At 40.7% G+C, this 17,494-nt stretch overlaps 1 protein-coding gene across 12 annotated transcripts in view; it reads left to right on the plus strand.

Annotated features, from left to right (window-relative positions):
- The window catches only part of MCTP2 (multiple C2 and transmembrane domain containing 2), a 526,866-nt gene that overhangs the window by 420,338 nt on the left and 89,034 nt on the right, over positions 1 to 17,494 (plus strand). For 11 of the 12 annotated variants that reach the window (XR_001594232.2, XR_001594234.2, XM_036232007.1 and 8 more), the window contains 4 exons: positions 1,637 to 1,779; positions 2,581 to 2,657; positions 3,183 to 3,294; positions 7,072 to 7,107. Coding sequence is in view for 9 of the 12 variants with exons in the window: in XM_036232007.1 (XP_036087900.1) it covers positions 1,637 to 1,779; positions 2,581 to 2,657; positions 3,183 to 3,294; positions 7,072 to 7,107 (368 nt within the window). In the remaining 3 variants the exon portion in view is untranslated. The other variant, XM_016123439.2, reaches the window with a different exon arrangement.

The following is a 17,494-nucleotide window of genomic DNA, read 5'->3' on the forward strand; positions in this document are numbered from 1 at the left end:
CGTTCCACCAAACGGCCACTTACACGGCGTGTGTGTGTGTGTGTGTCCACATTTAGAAGAAAGTTCTGCCTCTGTGCCGCCAACCTGAAAACGGGGGACTCGAATGCGTACATGTGCATATTAGTAGTTTAAACTTTTGTGTTGTCGTAAGGGTAGTAGCCTCGTGATACTACCGGAAGACTAACGTGTCAAAATTATACCTTGGCCCATCAGTTACGATTTTTAAAAAATGCATGTTGTCTTACTCTATAGAGATGTGACTTTCGGTTTAAAGAGTTGGGAAGTGTATGGCTTTCATTGTCACAAATTTTTAGTTCTGCAGCTTAAATAGAAACATGAAAAGGAGCTGAAAAAAAAAGAGCTTGAAGTAATGATGGGTATTAACAACTTGGTAAATGTGACAGAGTTGCCTAATTAATTTTTGATCTAAGATTCTTAGACTGTGTTGGCTCTACTTTCGCATCAGGAATTCCAGTCAACAAACACACGGGGGCCCACGGCGGGTGCCGTCCAAGGCACCTGGGAGGAGCCGCTGAACAGAACAGAGCGTGGGTCTTCGCGTACTTATGCACGGTTCTGCGTCTCACAATGAACTGTAAACGCCCCCCCCCCCCCATGAGGTTTTTTCTCTTTCCCTCGCACTATCAGCTGGCCTGCATTTATTCCGCCATCCATGGCTCACTGTGCTTTCTTTATTCGGCGTTCACTAGGTGTGGAAGCACGGCCGTGCCCGTCCCTGGTCCGTGTCCCACGTATGGTGGCACACTCGCATGCGCGTAACACAGAGGCACAACGCATAATCCACATATTATATGTGCAGGCTTCCCCCCCCCCCAATTGATCTGAAAAGTGTGGAGGAGGGGCCGTCATCGGCCCTTTTTTCTGCTTTGGACATAGTGGCTGGAGGGACATTATTCATTTCTTTTGGCCTTCGTTTCAAAGCTCCCCAGGAGGAGTCGGCGGGTCAGGGGTGTCGCCCCGAGGCCAGCCGAGGGCCCGGCTGATGTGCTGTTCAGCTGGCCGGGGTGAAGCAACGCTCTCTGCTTTACTGCAGGTGCGGGAGGCAGCGAAGAATGGCAACTTTGTCCGTTTAATCTCTACGCCCCCGCTTCCAGTCTTAGTCCCCTCACCCCATCTTTTGAGCCAGTGGTTCCAGAGATTGATGTATTTATTATGATTATGTTCTGAAGTACAGGGTTCTGTCGAGTCAGCCATCTGGCCGAATGTTTGAAAACAGCTTCTTTCCCTTTACACTGACTCACCGCTGTTCCTAAGGGGAGTGGACTTCTCCCCAGGACCCCTGGCCGGTGCCAGCGGGTGTGATTTCTTAAATTTTTGTGGGCAGTATAGTGATGACATACCCACAGTGAAACGAAACAGAAGCAGCTCAAGAAGCCCATTTGTATTCTGCCACCGAAGGCAAAGAAGAATCAGTCGTTTACCCCAAATTATTTCACTGCTCCCTCCTCTCCGCCTCTGGGGCCTTCAGTCCCTGCGCGCGGAGAGATTTGTCCTGGGTGTGCGCAGTCGGACACTCCGAGCCTGCCCAGTGTGGAAAGAATCTTTACTTAACGGGGATCCTAGGCTTTCACGTGTGTTTGTAAAAAACCTGTCTTGCTCTTGTTCCCCTTTAAAGGCACAAGTGATCCCTACGTGAAATTTAAGCTGAACGGGAAGACGCTGTACAAAAGTAAAGTCATATATAAGAATCTGAACCCCGTTTGGGATGAAATAGTCGTATTGCCAATACAAAGCCTTGATCAAAAGCTGCGCGTGAAGGTAATCACAAATGGCTTTCAAAGCTGCTCTTTTATGAAAAAACATTTATATTTCAGCAATCTTTGCCTTCTTACAAGTGAACTTCCCCAAATTCATTCTTTTTTCTTCTTAAGCTCTAGGTTAAAAATACTAGTATGGAAAGAATTCTTTGCACCCTTTTGTCAAAACTACGTTTTTTTGTTTGTTTGTTTGTTTTTTTGCCCAGACCAATGCTGTATACTCCACAGAAAATCGGAGTGAAAATAATATCTCCATCGATTGTATTTAAATTTACTGAATGTGGAAGAATTATTACTGCTAGTGCAGTAGTGACGGGTACCGAAGCCTTTCTCATTAGGAATATCTTTATACTTAATAGAGCTTTAAGCTACCCGTTGTAAGCATCGATTGCTCTAACATCTGGGTGAATACTGCATGAGTTGAGCAGGATGGGATTGCTGTAGAATATTTAGCAAATTTCTATTTAATTGGCAGACCTGCTCACTGTGGAAAATACTAAATTTTAATGAGAGACCATTTAAACTACAGAGAGCGGTCTATCGTGCATGACATTTTAATGCACGTGAATACTGCCTTAAAAGTATTTTCTGCTGTTGTTTTGGCTGTGGTGGGCAAAATGGGCAAGTTCGAATAATTCTGTTCTCACCATCGGCTTGGCTAAATTCCTCTTTAACTGCACCGTGCAAATTATTTTTAGATCTAGAAGACTGAATGCAAAATTCCCAGCCTATTACATTTATTAATAATTTGATAAACTCATTCGGTTTTCCATATTCATTGTGTTACTGGCCCTCTCTTAAGGTATATGATCGAGATTTGACTACGTCTGATTTCATGGGATCTGCGTTTGTCATTCTCAGTGATCTTGAACTTAACAGGTACTGTATTTTTACCTTCTAATTATTATTAATGAATTTTAGTGGGAACTCAAGATAAAGTGAAAATAGTGTTTTTATAAGATCAGGTGACATAAAAATCTGAATAATTGAAAGCATGCTTTAAAATGTAAATTTTTCTATAATTTTTGGGTTTTAGCTCTCAAATGTACTCATCAGGTATTAAATCCTCCATAATGTGTTGTAAAATGTGTATTGAATGATGCACTTCCATTTGTTAATATTTGGGTTTGTTAACCTGCGTATCTTCATATTAAAACAAGCATTTAAATTTTCTTTGGGGTGTAAGGGAGAACAATCAGTTAATCAGCCGTTGAATTAGGCAACGCCAAACAAGTTCTCTACCCTGAAGATGTTAGTTTATTTTCACTGAATTTGGTGCTTTTTTAACTTGTGTCTGACCCTTCTTCAGAGGTAGGAGGCTTTTACCATAAATTCCTGATGCGTTATAAGACTGCATAGTACTGCCAATAAGGGCTAACAGTATTTGTTGTTTTTTCCTCCTAGAACGACTGAACGTATTTTAAAATTGGAAGACCCAAACAGTTTAGAAGATGACATGGGAGTGATTGTGTTAAATCTGAACCTAGTAGTAAAGCAGGGTGATTTCAAGAGACATGTAAGTGTGATTTAAAAAAAAAAAAAATCCTTTATTGCAATTCTCCTTTGATTACTGAGCTACCAGATGACTGATACTTTTGTAATTGTTTTTAGGGAGAAACAAATAATCTTATAGAGACTTAAAGAACCTATATGTGGATATATATATATATCTCCTTTCTTTTGAATCTCTGGAAAGAAAATCTATTAAGGCATTCTGTCTCTTTTGGCTAGGGATATGGATAGTCTTGCTATTATTAAAATGCATATGCTGCTCATGGTTGGCTTGTAACAGGTCATCTGAAATATGATTTTACCAAGTGTTAAGGTTCTCATTTACAATTTTCTTAGGTCCTTGATGACTTGGGTATTATTCAGTTATGAAAAGCCGTTCGCTGATTTAATTATAGTGTTGTACATTATTGATTTGGATTCTGTTCTTATGAGCAAATATGTGAATACACATCATAATCTTGTTTTATATTCAGAGATTATACCTTATAATTCCAAGAATTAAAATAAGAACAAAAAGTATCTTTGTAACTTTTATGAGAGGCATTTTTAAAGTCAGCTAAAAACATTTACCTGAAAAAGGACTAAGATGTGTTAAAATATAGCATTTTTAAAATCTGAAGCCTGTTTATAAATTAGGCCTCCAGTAATACTTCTTCAATCGAGTCAGTGGGGTCGATGAGGAGAAGATCCTTCATTTTGACCTCACCTTTGCTTATAGTTGTAATTTGTTTTCATAATGAAAATCATGGCCAATTTACTAGTAAACTCGTAGAAAATGGCTTAAAGAAGGAAAACTGCACAGTGACTTTTCAGTTGTCTGAGGGTCAACTAAATATTTGCTGTTTTTAATTTGAAATCTTTGCTTATGATAACTTGATAATCAAAAAAAAAAACTCCATTTATTTATTTTTTTCAAAAGTGGCACTGTTAAAACTTTGAGACCTCTATAAAGCTAGTATTTCGATGTTGAAATGTCTTGAATTGCTGTTGAAAATAAATTTATTTTTCTATCTAACATAATGATGAAGGGATTTTCTTAAGCTTTCCTTACTCTTGACGGTATTGCCGTGGGAGTCAGTATCAGTGTGAGGAGCAGGTGACCAGTTAGTTAAGTGAGCTGGATGTCAGGTTAAAATGACATGCCGTGTAAATAAGTGTCATTTGTCACGTGGCTGAGTAATCGCCAGCTGATATGTTCTAATAATTTCTTACTTATTTAAGTGGGGCTTGTTAAGTTGGATAATTTGCCATGGAAATGGTTGCATGCTGAAGCTGTATAATAGCTGCAATTTATTCCCCCTCGTGATTTTTTTCCTCTAGAATATTGAGTTACGTTTAGCAGTCATCCTGACACTTAAAATATATTTAAATATTGCAAAAATTCAGAGTTTTAATGCAGCGCTATTTTAGTTAAAATCTATTTCAAATTGCAGAGAAATTAATTTCAGATGCAGCCTGAGTTTGTTTTTGTAAAACATCTCAAAGAATATTTTTTTCAGAGTCTTATAAGTAGCCACTCTTGTCTTCTTCCCTAGTCTGGCCTTTCTGTCCTCTCAGGTCCCACTCCTGTTTTTGAGAGTTTGTCAGGCTGTGTATCTGCTCACTCACGCACTTCCTTATTTTCTTTGTTCTTTGCTTGTCTGGCAGAGGTCTAGCATACACTATAGTTGGTATATATTTTACGCCGGTATTATAATACAGAAACCCTGCCTGCTCTCATATATTTCAATTGGTAGTTTCATTTTGCCATTTATATACTTAATCAAAGTACACTTGGGCAAGGAGTAATTTATCCTGGGTTGTGTATGATTATTCAACTGATAGTGCATATCAGGGCCTTTTGGATATCATAGATATCAGAAAACGTTTGCTTTTTAAAATTGAGTTTAAGTTAATATTTAAAGACATTTTTATATTGGGGTTTTTAATAGAAATAACTAACACTTGAGACTGGGGGGACAATAGTTTTCTGATTGGGAATAATTTGTTTATAAATTTCTGTTTTGATTTAAAGCCTGATGGAGAGATTTCACTTTGAATTCTCAGTTTTGTACTCATGTTTATTTTTGTTGTCACTGAGGCCATCTATTTTTTTTTTTTTTTTTGCTTTAGAACCAAACTGGAAAAAAATCTTCCTGTTGTAAAATGTCTATAAGTTAAGCTTCGTGTTCAGGAACTTAAGTGTATAGGGGCAGGGTACTGTTAGAAGGTATGGCGCTGGTTGGTAGGACGACAAACCTGATATCTCTTTCTTTTTCTTGGCAAAAATAGGATTATAGTTAGAATTATCGGCAATTTTATCAGACCCCCTGGGCTTGAATCCCGGCTCTACTATTTTCTAGTTTTAAGAAGTTAGTGATCAGGTCAAATTCACAGAATAACCTAACCCCTCTCAGCTGCAGTTTCCTTGTGTGTGAAGTGGGATAAAAAAAGGTTATCTATTTTACAGAATTGTAAAAATTCAGACTATCAAATTAGAGCTTGGCATGGGGTAGACACTTGATATACAGCAGCTCCTTGTATTATAGTAAGCGGGCAATACTAGTCATTTCCTATTTCCGTATCTATTTTATTTATCTTTTATGATTGTTATAAAAAACAAATGAATTATATGTCAGAAGGCCCTAAATAGCCTTGTGTGTACCTATAAGATGGTAATTAATTTTGGTGTTTGTTTTGGGTGAAAATAATTGTCAGTGTGTTGTTGGGAAAATCCAAAAAGAACTGATTTTAATACCCAAAGTATAGTATTACAGCTCTGTGTCATGCGCTGAATGTTAAAATCACAATTTCACCAGGGGAAGTATTTTTTAATGAAGAATATTTTCAAGTCATTCCTGTATCAGCGTTTCTAGTTGCTGATCACTGGAATGTAAGCGGATTTCCCTCAAAGACTATTTATTTTCTGGTTTCTAATTTATTGGGAAGACGTATTGGCAAAGTGGATAGGTCATTTGCCTAAAGGTATTTTTTTCCTTAAGCATAATAGTAAATGTGGTCTGCTCGATTAGATTTATAATTGAGTTGTAATCTCCCAAATTTATCCAAGTTTTAACATCCAGTTAGCTGGTTAACCAGCCAGAGTAGAGCTTTGCAGTACTGGACGGTGACAGGAATAATGAGAGGATTTTGCCAGGATAGAATTTTAATTGTAGATGAAATTCAGCAGCCTTAGCATGACAAATGAGGGATCAAAAGAGAACAGTGGTGAAGTTACTTGCTGTTCAGAAAATTTTTTCTTCCCTCTCTCAGTGCTATATTATCTTATTTTTCTTAATTGTGCAGGAAAGACTCAGATTTTTTCCCCCTATTATTTTGAACATTGAGATTTAATTAGTGGAGTTAAATGAAATTATTTTTCTAGTATCTAAAACTGTAGAAACCTAAACACGAATTGACAGTGTCCATGAACTTCGTAATATCATCTGAATATTTCAGGTAGGAGAAATCTGCCTTTCCATTTTGCTTTTAGGGGAAAAATTGTAATGTTTTAAGGCAATTAAAAACATATAAGGATTGAGCAGTGTTTATATGTCCTTGTATTTCCATTGTTGAAAATTCTGTGAGGAAAAGATGTAACAACTACAGAAATATGATTTTTCTGTTTTTAACTGTTTTCTCATTTAAACATGTTTCCTCTGTAACCTTGAAACTTGGGCATTTGTTGTTTGACTGTAATCTGCACCATTTAACTAACAGAATACTATAAGTATATTGTTGATGATTCTGTTTCTCTCTTTCATTTTGCCACGTCCCACCATTCCCTGGACACGATCTTTAGCGTTGGTCAAATCGGAAACGGTTAAGTGCCAGCAAGGTAAATACAGCTGTTTTTTCTTTTCCTCACTTGGTTAAAAGTTCATGTTTGTAGCGAACACAAATGTATACATGATCGGTATTATCCGCCACTTATACATGTAACAGTATTCTCTTTCTCTCGCTGCTGTCATGAATAAGGACACAACCTCCCTTTCAAAATTTCATTTCATAAGGGCATAGCCAGATGTTTGAACTCACGCTTGTTTTAGTGGTGACATTTTGTATGTACCAGCCATGTTAGAGTGTTACACTTCATTAAGCTTAGATTATTTGCACTGTAGTGTGGTTAGATTTAGTCCTTTCAGAAGTTATTTACCATTAGATGGAAACTAGCTATGCTGTTATAAGGACAATGAAAAGATTAATTGAAAGGAATATGTCATATATTTTATAAATATATTTTATACCTTCTAAAAAAAACATTTATTGCTTTTTTCGGTGAGAGTTTCTTTAAGTATTTCTTCATGAATTACAAGTGATTTTTATTTTTACATTGTTAGTATTTTTTAGATGATTATTCACCACTGTCTAATTTGTAAAAAATGTAGGTATACCAAGGTAGAAATGCATCATTATCAGGTTATTAAATTAGCACATTATAACTCAAGTGACTACATGTTGAAATTAGTGTACAAATAATCAAAGAAAACTTTAAAAATTGTAATTCATCAGCTGGGCTACTTTGTAAGGAGAAATCACCAGCATGGTGGTGTGCTTGTGTTTGCGAGTGTGTGTCAGAAATCTCTGTTTATGCATTTATTTACATGCACACATGTACACAAATATATACCACCTCTAGTTTCTGACCTCACTGCTGTACTTCATGGCTTACTTCTCTGTAAAATAAAGATTTTGTGAGTTTGTAAAAGAGAGAGAGAGAGCTTGTGCGTGTGTGTGTGTGTGTGTGTGTGTGTGTGTGTGTGTAAGAGAGAGAAAAAGAGAGACAGAGAGATTTGTGATCTGACTAGCGCTAGTCATTTAGGAAGAAAGGCAAACTTTCCAAACCTAAGTTCTGACTCTTACTTAAATGTACATCCTTTGCATTTTGAACGTTTTGAAAAGAACTATGTTAAGGTATTCCGTTATCCACCCAATTCACTTGGTCTCCAAGACTCCTGGTTTTTTTTTTTTTTTTTGAAATACAATTAAGAGACAATAAATAATAATGGGAAGCTCTCTATCTCAAAAGTCCCCCCAGCTTTTGTCTTATTCCTTTCTAGTCACTAGGGGGTAGAAGAACATCACTTCTCACCACGGAAGGGAGCCCAGCTCTCGCTCTCCTGTGTTAAGAGTTTCTGTAGCCCTCTGAAGCAGTAAAGTTTCCCAGCATGCTTTGGTGAAGCCTGACAAAGCAGTATTTTCTCCTTTATTGATTCTGCTGCTGCACTAAAACACCGGTACTGTACATCAATAACCATCTTTAGTTAGGGAGCTCTGGCCTGTGGAAGAGCACTGGCAGTTTGTGGAAGAACATAAAGGCTGGAGAGAAAAATTGTGAGCTTGGGGAATATTGTAGTCTAGGGAAGACAGGAAAGGTTATGGAAGAATGGCCAAAGGAATGAAGAGGGAGAGAAAAAATGCTGACGGCCTGGGTAAAGATCTCAAAAATATGAAAGGAACAGAGGATCCTGGAGAGCAGTATTTATATCTATATTGCAGAGTGTGTCTTACCGCTGAGCTGTTGTCTTCTTTCTTCCCTGTCACGGTAGTTTCTAGAATTTTGACTTCGGTGCACTGGGCTCAGAGACTTAATAAATGCCCAGACTTTGTACCCATGTTTAATAAAACCTTAGCCGAATGGAGCTCGTTGAAAGCTATTTATGATCTTATGTGAGAGACGTAATTTATATACTGGTGAGGGATTTCAACTGTTAGGTTGACGCTTTGCTACTTATTAGAATTTGCAGTTTTGGAGAGGCAAGTGGGACGCCTTCTAACGTGGCTTTTGAAAATGAGTCATGTGAAAAAATCTGTAGACACTGCGATTAACCCTCTGTAAAAGTTGTTAAAATACCTTGAGCAAACTACCTTGGTATTTTCAAACTATAAGCTTCTTTTTCTAGGATTTCTATATTATATTTAAAAATTAGATAGCAGAAATTTAACATGAAGAAGATTATTACTTAGTTATGACTCTCTAAAATTTTGCCAGTTCTAAGTAATGTGTTACCTATAAAATGCCCTTGGCTTTTTCACCTTAATCATATTCTTAAAATAACTTTATTTAGGTAATTGCTTCTTAAACCCTTACGTTTATAATTTTGCATCATCCGGAGGAGCCAAGAATAGCAGTCTTTTTAAACTCTCTTCTAACCTGTTCCCTTATGACACTGACCTTGATTTTAATAGAGTAAATAGAGATGGCCTTCAAATTTAGGTCTAGGTTTCATGTCAAAGCCTTTGTTTATGTGATGAGCATTTTAAAATAAGCTTTGAGAATTTGATTCAATAGGGCTGACTCAGATAACTGGTTCTTTTTGGATATTTATTATATATACATAGTCTTTGCTCTGAATAGATATGTTTCGGATACTTGTCTCTTTCAAATGTTCCAACAGTTACAGAGATAGAAAATTAACAGTACTTAGTTCTTTTACATCAAATGGTCTTATGGGAAAACATAATGATAAAAATGGAACTGATGAATAACTGCCTGTATTCAGAAATCTGCATGGTCACGCGTGCATGCGCACACACACACATGCGCGTGCGCTCACACCTGCTATTATTTGGGTCGGTATAGATGCTGTGGCTGAGCACATACCCCTTTCGTTACGGCCTTCCATTACTTTAGATTAATTTGCACCGAGATAAGTGTATATTCTTAGATAGCCCCTCTTTTGATTCATGGTTTTATGCAGTTATATGTCAGTGATTGCGGTAAGACACAGGACCTCTCTAAGGTAAGAGATACACCCTCTACTAGTATAACATTTTTTTTTTTCCATATGAACTTAGTTGGCTAGTGGTGCCAATTTTTGGCTTGTTTGGCTTCACACCCTTTTATTTCTACTCCTCTCTGTTACTAAAGAGGCTGATCTCTGCAGGGTGCATTTTCAGGGTGCCCTTGTCCTCTGGCCTCCAGCTGGCTTTACGCAATGAAATGAACTGACAGGATACTAGGTGATGAGAGAGAGGAGAAGCCCGGGCGTGTCTGCCTCTCCTTTCCCTGTTTCACCCGGCGTCTCGGACATGGGCTGCATTTTGCATCTTCCGTTAGCCAGACCTGCCGTGGTTTGTCAGCTTCTATCCATCAGGTGACCCTGACCCTGGCATTTACTCATTTTGTGTCTGTAGCTCAGGGGTCATTGAACTTCAGCTTGAGGGCCAAATCAGGCAAATAACGTTTTTGCAAATAAAGTTTTACTGGAACGCAGCTCGCCCATTGGTGTATAAATTGTCTCTGGCGGACAGTGTCAGAGTAGAGTAGTTGGGATAGAGACCTAGTGGCCTGTAAGTTTCCTAAATGCTGACTCTCTGGATCTTGACAGGGAAGAGTAGCCCTTCCCCACCCTGGCCTAAGAGCATCAGACACCTCCTCCTGCCGCCTGCCCTGGCTTATCTCAGTACCCTCTGTGCAGTCTCACCTGTGAGAACAGGTCTCAGGATTACGTGCCTTCTGTTGTCAACACCTGGGATGTTTTTCTTTTCCTGTTGGATTCCAGTACAAAATACAGGGCTAAGTAAGCCCTTTTTTAATTGGCTTTTTTTTTTTTTTTTTTTTTTGCACACTTTTTAAGTGTGAGTACCGCATGAGAATCATGAATTGCATGGCAAGGGCTCTGCATGGAAGAAGCGTGGCCTCCCTCGCTTCTTCCCCCTTTCTCTCTCTCTCACTCCTTTTGCTTTGTCTGTCCCTCTGTTTCTGTCTCTCTGATGCTTGGGGCGTAGGGCAGGCAGCAAGCGCCTCGCAAGGTGGAATTGGTGGGAACGTTGTGCTTAGGTTGGCCTTGAACCCCGACGGCTGTCCTGTTGCATAGACCCATGAGTTTCCACTTTGACTTTTTAAAGTCTGCTGACCTCAGACTCGTCACACAGTCGACTTCTGTGACAGGGTGCTGGTCGGCTCTTGTGAATGTTATGTGGATCATGCTCTCTTGCCGTGGGGTGATGTGGCACCCCTTGTCAGTCCTGACCCCTCCTGTCCCTGGGGTGACCCACTCTGTGGGTTAGCTGCCTGGCCAAATGAGTGAAAGCTGGCAAGTCTCAGCACATCACTGTGTGCTTTCGCTTTTGACCAGTCATACAGTTCGACAATGTCAATTTTGTTTCCGAACACTCGGCAAAGACTAGTTCACTTAAGACCTCATCGCAGGTTTAAGAACTTGGCAGACAGCATATTTCGAGGCATTTTTGTTTTGCTAAGGGTTTGGCTTAGTGGCTGGCATTGTGTGCTTTTAACATACTTAGCCCCCGGTAGGTACGTTGCCACAAAGCTAGTTTAATGTGGTGACTCTTAAATTGAAAGAAGACAATCAAGAATTTTGAGGGAATGTCCTCTGTCACCGCACCCCGTTCTCTAATTGATCTCGCACCTCTTATTTCTTTGTAGGGCCAGGAAGTAGTACAGGCAAAAGCCTCTTGCATGAGTACAGCCCATTTGAGGAACTAAAAGGAGGATATTGTGCCTGGAATACTTTCCCAATTAATAGACTGCTTTTCGTTTGTTTGTTCGTTCATTTGTTTTGTCATTTTCACACATTCTTAACTCGAATACCCACCCGCAGTCACACCTTTTACCTTATCTTCTTAAATGCAAAGGATTAGAGAATTGCATACCCCCAAACAGCCATATATGTCTTTATCTCTATATATCTGTAAACCTGTCTCTCTCTGTCTGTCTATATATCTAATCTAACCTACCTAATTTATTTGTCTGTCCACATATCTGCTTGTACTATCTATCTATATATCTCTAATCTAATTTATCAGTCTGTCTGTTTGTCTATACCTTTCTCTCTCTCTCTCTCTCTCTCTCTCTCTCTCTCTCTCTCTCTCTCTCTCTCTCGCGCAGCACAGGCTCACTGCTGAGTACTTTAACCCCAGTGTTTCTGCTGCCTTGTCATGAAGTCGGGGGCAGCATTATCCTGGGCAGAATGAGCTCTAGAGGCTTTCCTCATTTCTGGGGGGCCTCAGTCATTCTCGGGCAAGGCAATGAGGGTCGAGAGGTATTCAGAGGGTACAGTTGGACCCATATCCTGTCCTTGAAGCTGGGTCGGGTGGCCTGAATGCTGAGGACAGGCATAAAAAACTGGAGGAAACCTTATTGAACGAGGAAGAGGGGAAGTGAATCGAGACGTGGCATTGAAGGATAATGTGGGACGTGGCGAGAGCTCCAAACTATTTTATTACTGAGCTCCAAACAATTTGGTTTTCAAAGTGCGACCCTTAAAACAGCACTACTCATGTCACCCAAAAATGGTTACAAATGCAGACTTCAGACCTCCTGAATCAGAAATCTTTTAGCAAGCCTTCCAGGTGGTTCGGAAGCACATTCATGTTCGAGGGTCTCTGGTGAGACCAGGGTATAAAATGGGGTGCTTGGAAGAGTAGGAGGCAAAGCTAGAGACGGACGAAGAGCAGGCCCGGTAGGCCAGGAGCTAGCACTGCTACGCCAAGGCTTAGGTCGGGCCAGGACGAGGGCGAGGCAGGCGGGGTGCCCAGGGAGCACACGTAAGCTGGCCTGCCGGCCCAGCTGCCAGCCCTGTCGGTGCAGAAACCCGAGAGGGGGGCCTCACGCGCCTCGCCGGAGCCCCAGTCCCGGACGGGACGGCGCCAAAGTATGTTAAGTGAAGAAGAGACGTAGAAACGTGGGCAGAAGGGTGAGCCAGCAGGATGACTTACATGAATCCGGAAATACTAGGCGATGAGTGTTTTTGCCTATGAACACAACACTGAACTTGAGTTTCCTAGAGGTCAAGGCAAAAAAAAAAAAAATCTATCACGTGACCTTTCTTTTCTTTTTTTTTCTTCATGTTTTAATAGAAGCATTTTCTTTGTTCTGAACCCTGAGAGTCACTGGGTATTTGTAGAATTTATCAATTTTTAAAAAAATCTTCTCATAACCTAATTTGTATTTTTTAAGTGCAAAAATTGAGCAATGGCATTCCCTCAATTAAAAACTATTAAAGCAGGTATAAAACTTTTCTAGCTAATATCTTTGGACATGTAGATGATTTGCATCCTTGGGACCGTGATGCAGTTGTCTTCTACGAATCTCAACCTCATCTTCCCTGACCACGTCCGTGTGGGAAATTTAAGAGGCTTTCTTTACGTCGTTATGCAAAGAGTTCTGCGTAGTTCCAGGAGAATTTATGCCTCCAGGACCCTCCTCAGATGGTACAGGGAAGCTCCCTGGCGGGAGGTTTTCCGTGGATGCTGTTGCACGAACGTATGGACCTTGTCACGTCCCACCGTAAAAGCTGTTGACAATAAGCAGTGGTTTTACATTTGAAAACGCTCAAAATGAATACTTCAGAGAAATCTTTCATGGGCCGAATGTTCCCCCTTAGCTTCTCGAAGCAGTGCCGACATGGTTATAGTCTTGTTTGATTCTTCATTTTACTTACTTACAAACTTATTTTTTTCCCATGCGTTCATTTTCACTGGCTCCCTAATTTCTTACAATGACATAGGAAAAATAACGAGTGAGGGTCAAAACAAGATGCCTTGGCAACCTTGGTATATCTGTTGTACTTCCATAACCGAAACGGTATCAAAAGTACCCGTAGAGCATTTGGCACCTGCCAGGTACGCCCTACTAGGAAAATCTTGTGAAAATACTTTTTCACCTCCTCTCTTTTAAATTTTTATCTCTTTTTTTTTCGTATTTTGTAATACCCAAGGGAATACTTTGCACAAGTACCCCATGAAATCGGTCAGCGCCATCAATCCTGGACCACAGCAGAGCTGAATGTAATGTTGCTTTTGATGACCGCAGGCTGAGGCCCCAGCTTCGAGTCTGCGTGCCCCCCTTTCAGAATCTTCCTTTCCTCCTGTCCTCTCTGCCCCTCTTCCTGGCGCAGGACAAGTAGGAGACACCGAGCTGACCTGTCCGTCATCTCTGGGTTTTCCTGCCTCGTCATGCCAGGGCAGTGGGATACTGGAGTCCACGTCGCTGTCTCTCCAGCATGCCACTTGGCCACGATCCTCATAGAATGTGATCCGTTTCATATGGAGTCATCCCCTGTCCCGGGAACGACCATCTGCTCACCGTCTTGAGAGTCTGTCCGTAGTTCAAAACCTTCTGAGGCTCCTCTGCCTGGAAGCAGAAGCCCCACAGCTTGCCCTTCTAGCCTCATCTCCTTTCTCGCCTGCCTTTCTTGTCTGTGGGGCTGCCATGATTTTGAAGCTGTTTACTTTTTATGAAAGTCTGTGCATTACTGAGTGAAATCTCACACCTCGTTTTTGCTGGTATAACGGACTGGTGTCTTTCCAATGGAAACTACTTTCTGTATAGAAGAATGGGTGTGGGTATGGTGGGGTGTGGGCGGAGGGAGAGAAAGGCTATGAATGAATCAACATGGAAATAGTAAAAGGTTCCGATCCTCTGGGAGAAGGAGAAGAATAACAAAACCCTGATGGACTATATTTTATCCGTTATGTCTGCTGAGAAATGAGGGTCAGGACCCAGAAACTTTGCTCTCTCTCTCCCCGTTTGTTTCAGCTCAGGTGGGGTGGGCTTCTCCTTTGATGGGTCATTTCCTTTTCTCCTTTCACATTCCAAGCTGCATTAAGATGACAAATTTCACTTACAGGCTCCAGCACAGACATGAAACCCTGAGCTATTGAGCTAACAAGAGTGAGTGCAGGGGAGTCAGTCGATTTACTGTGGGGAGGAAGGGAGTATTTGAAGGGCACAGAAGATTCCAAGAGCCTAGCTCTGCGTCCAAGCTCGCATGGGATGGCCCAGGTGCCGCTCCCAGCCAGACCGTGCCCTTAAGCCTCACCACAAGTCTCTAGGGTGGAAGAGAAATGTTAAATTAATTAAGAAACTCCTTTAAAGCCCATACACATATCCCAGAATGCGTTGTGAGCAGATGCGACTTTATCTGGATATAACCTTACAGTGAGCTTTGCCGAGACATTCAGGGTGAAATAAGTAGAATAAAGGTCTTGTGTTCTTTTCAGTCTGTGAACTGTGCAAAAAATACTGCTTTTTTCCTAGCCCTGCATTTAGTAAGGGGGGGGAAAAATCTTGGACAGCAAAGAACAAGTCTGTCACATCAAACACGAGTGCGTTAAATACTAAAATGTTCAAAGTCCGACTGAGATAGATAAAGCCTTTGATGGGAAGTGGATATTTCCCAGGGACATTACAAGCAATAATCCAGATGTTACGGTGTAATGCAGCGAGTGTCCACGGACAGATTGGGAGCCCCAGCCAAGCCGCGCCTGGCGTAGGCCTGAGCCTTGCCCTCCCATGCTGTTCCGCCATATGGAACCTATCTCTCGGCCCCCTTAATAACCAGCTTTGGATTCCATTTCCACAGAGCTCATGGAGCTAAGTGGGGCTGTTTTATGGACAAGTTAGATAGAAGCCTTTCCAAGATAAACATGCAATTTGAAATTAGGACATACCGAGCCGCAAAATTATTTTAGGGCATATTTCATGGAAGCACTGCCATTTTTCTTAGGCACTTGCCAGACTGTAGGATGCCCTTTGATCCCTTGTGGACATTACTCCTTCTTTATAAAAAGGATTTTGAAATAGTTTCAGTGTTTAGGGAGGAATATATCTGTCGGAACTTTGAAGCATGGCCATGGGACAGGTCATGCATTAGCTTGTTGGTTGGCAAGTCAAACTTTAAGAAGAAAAAAAACAAAAAAAGGAAGTTGCGGCAGGACATATGAATCAAAATCTCATTTTCTTTTAAAAGATAGAAGTTTTCAGCCCACGTGCTTAAAAAGCTATAAAATGTATGAAGTGTATCTACACTTACATGTACACATTTAGATGTAGAAATACCTATGCATATGTATTTATATATGCGTGTGTTGTTCTTAAGTACAAAATTGCTTGACATTAACTATTTCATAAACTTTCATTATGGAATAGATCAGATCCACAACCTACCTGTAAATAGAAGCTGGGAAAGAATTTCTCACCTTATGCACAGGAGAGGGTTTTTTTTTTTTTTTTTCTCTCTTTAAAATTAAATTTTTTTCTCATCTGCCCTCCCTTCTCTGTCTCAGCTCACCCAAAACCTGTGTGTGTGTGTGTATATGTGTGTGTGTGCGCGCGCGCGTGTGTGCGTGTGAAGTTTGGGAGCAAAGATTTCCTTAAATGTATCGTATTTAAGGTAGTTATAAAATGATCAGCCACATACTTGGCGTGGCATTGTTGCATCATTTACCCCGAGTGGCAGAGTGACGTGTATTGGATGAGATAAGCTGCTATATAATTAATATGGCACTGACGTACCGCTTCATGTGATGAATTGTGACTAACTGGTGTCCAAGCAAATTGGTGTCTAAACGATCTCAAAGATATATCGAGCAGGTGATAGGAATGAATATATAGTGTTGGAAATTCATTGCTTTACTGCGATGCTCGGCGCCATTTACATTCTTCAGTCCATTTATTTCTCCTTCCAATAAAGCAGTCTACGCTTGTGCCGTCTCGCTGACTGAATGGAGGACGTAAATGAACTCCTCCAACTACACGCGGCGCGTGTGGCTCGTACTGGGATCCTCAGTCAAACAAACTAACCATAAAAAGACATCGTTGAGACCGTCAAGGAGCTGTGAACATGTGCTGGGTATTTAACGGTATTAGGGAATTATGGCTACTTTGGTTGACTATGATCATGGCATGACACTTACGTAGAAACAAGTACGGATTTTGCTTTTAGATATTTCAACCAGAAAAAAGAAAGAAAGAAAAAAAAAAACAGCAAAGGGATAGATGAAATAAGATTGGCAAAATGTTGAATCTGGAGAATAAGTGCGTGGAGATTTCTTAGACTATTCTCTCTGCCTTTGTGTGTGTTTGAAAGTTACAAGTGGAAATGAAAAATAAAGTCTGCTCATCCTCTCTATAATTTAACAGTCGGGGATGTTTGCCTTTCTTTCTGTATTCTGTTTAAGGGGCGTGTGAGTGGACATGAGTCACATACTTTAGAAAAGGAAAAAACAAGTTGACAGCTACTGAGCCCCTACTGGGTTCCAGGCCCTGTGCCGTGCACTTCATAACAGCCTTTCCACCCCCGAGGCCCGCAGAGCTCCTCTGGCTGGCCAGCTGACCTCAGGCAGGCTCTTTCTGGAGCTGTGGACCTCGCAGTGGTGTGCGCTTTCTAGTAGTAGCCCCAGCAATGAAGGGAAGTGGGGACAGAGTCGAGTGTGGAGGATACATTCAAAACCATTCTTTCTAAATGCCCAGAGGT

The sequence above is a fragment of the Rousettus aegyptiacus genome, unplaced genomic scaffold (genome assembly GCF_014176215.1).
Source record: "Rousettus aegyptiacus isolate mRouAeg1 unplaced genomic scaffold, mRouAeg1.p scaffold_m13_p_14, whole genome shotgun sequence".
Classification (NCBI taxonomy): domain Eukaryota; kingdom Metazoa; phylum Chordata; class Mammalia; order Chiroptera; family Pteropodidae; genus Rousettus; species Rousettus aegyptiacus.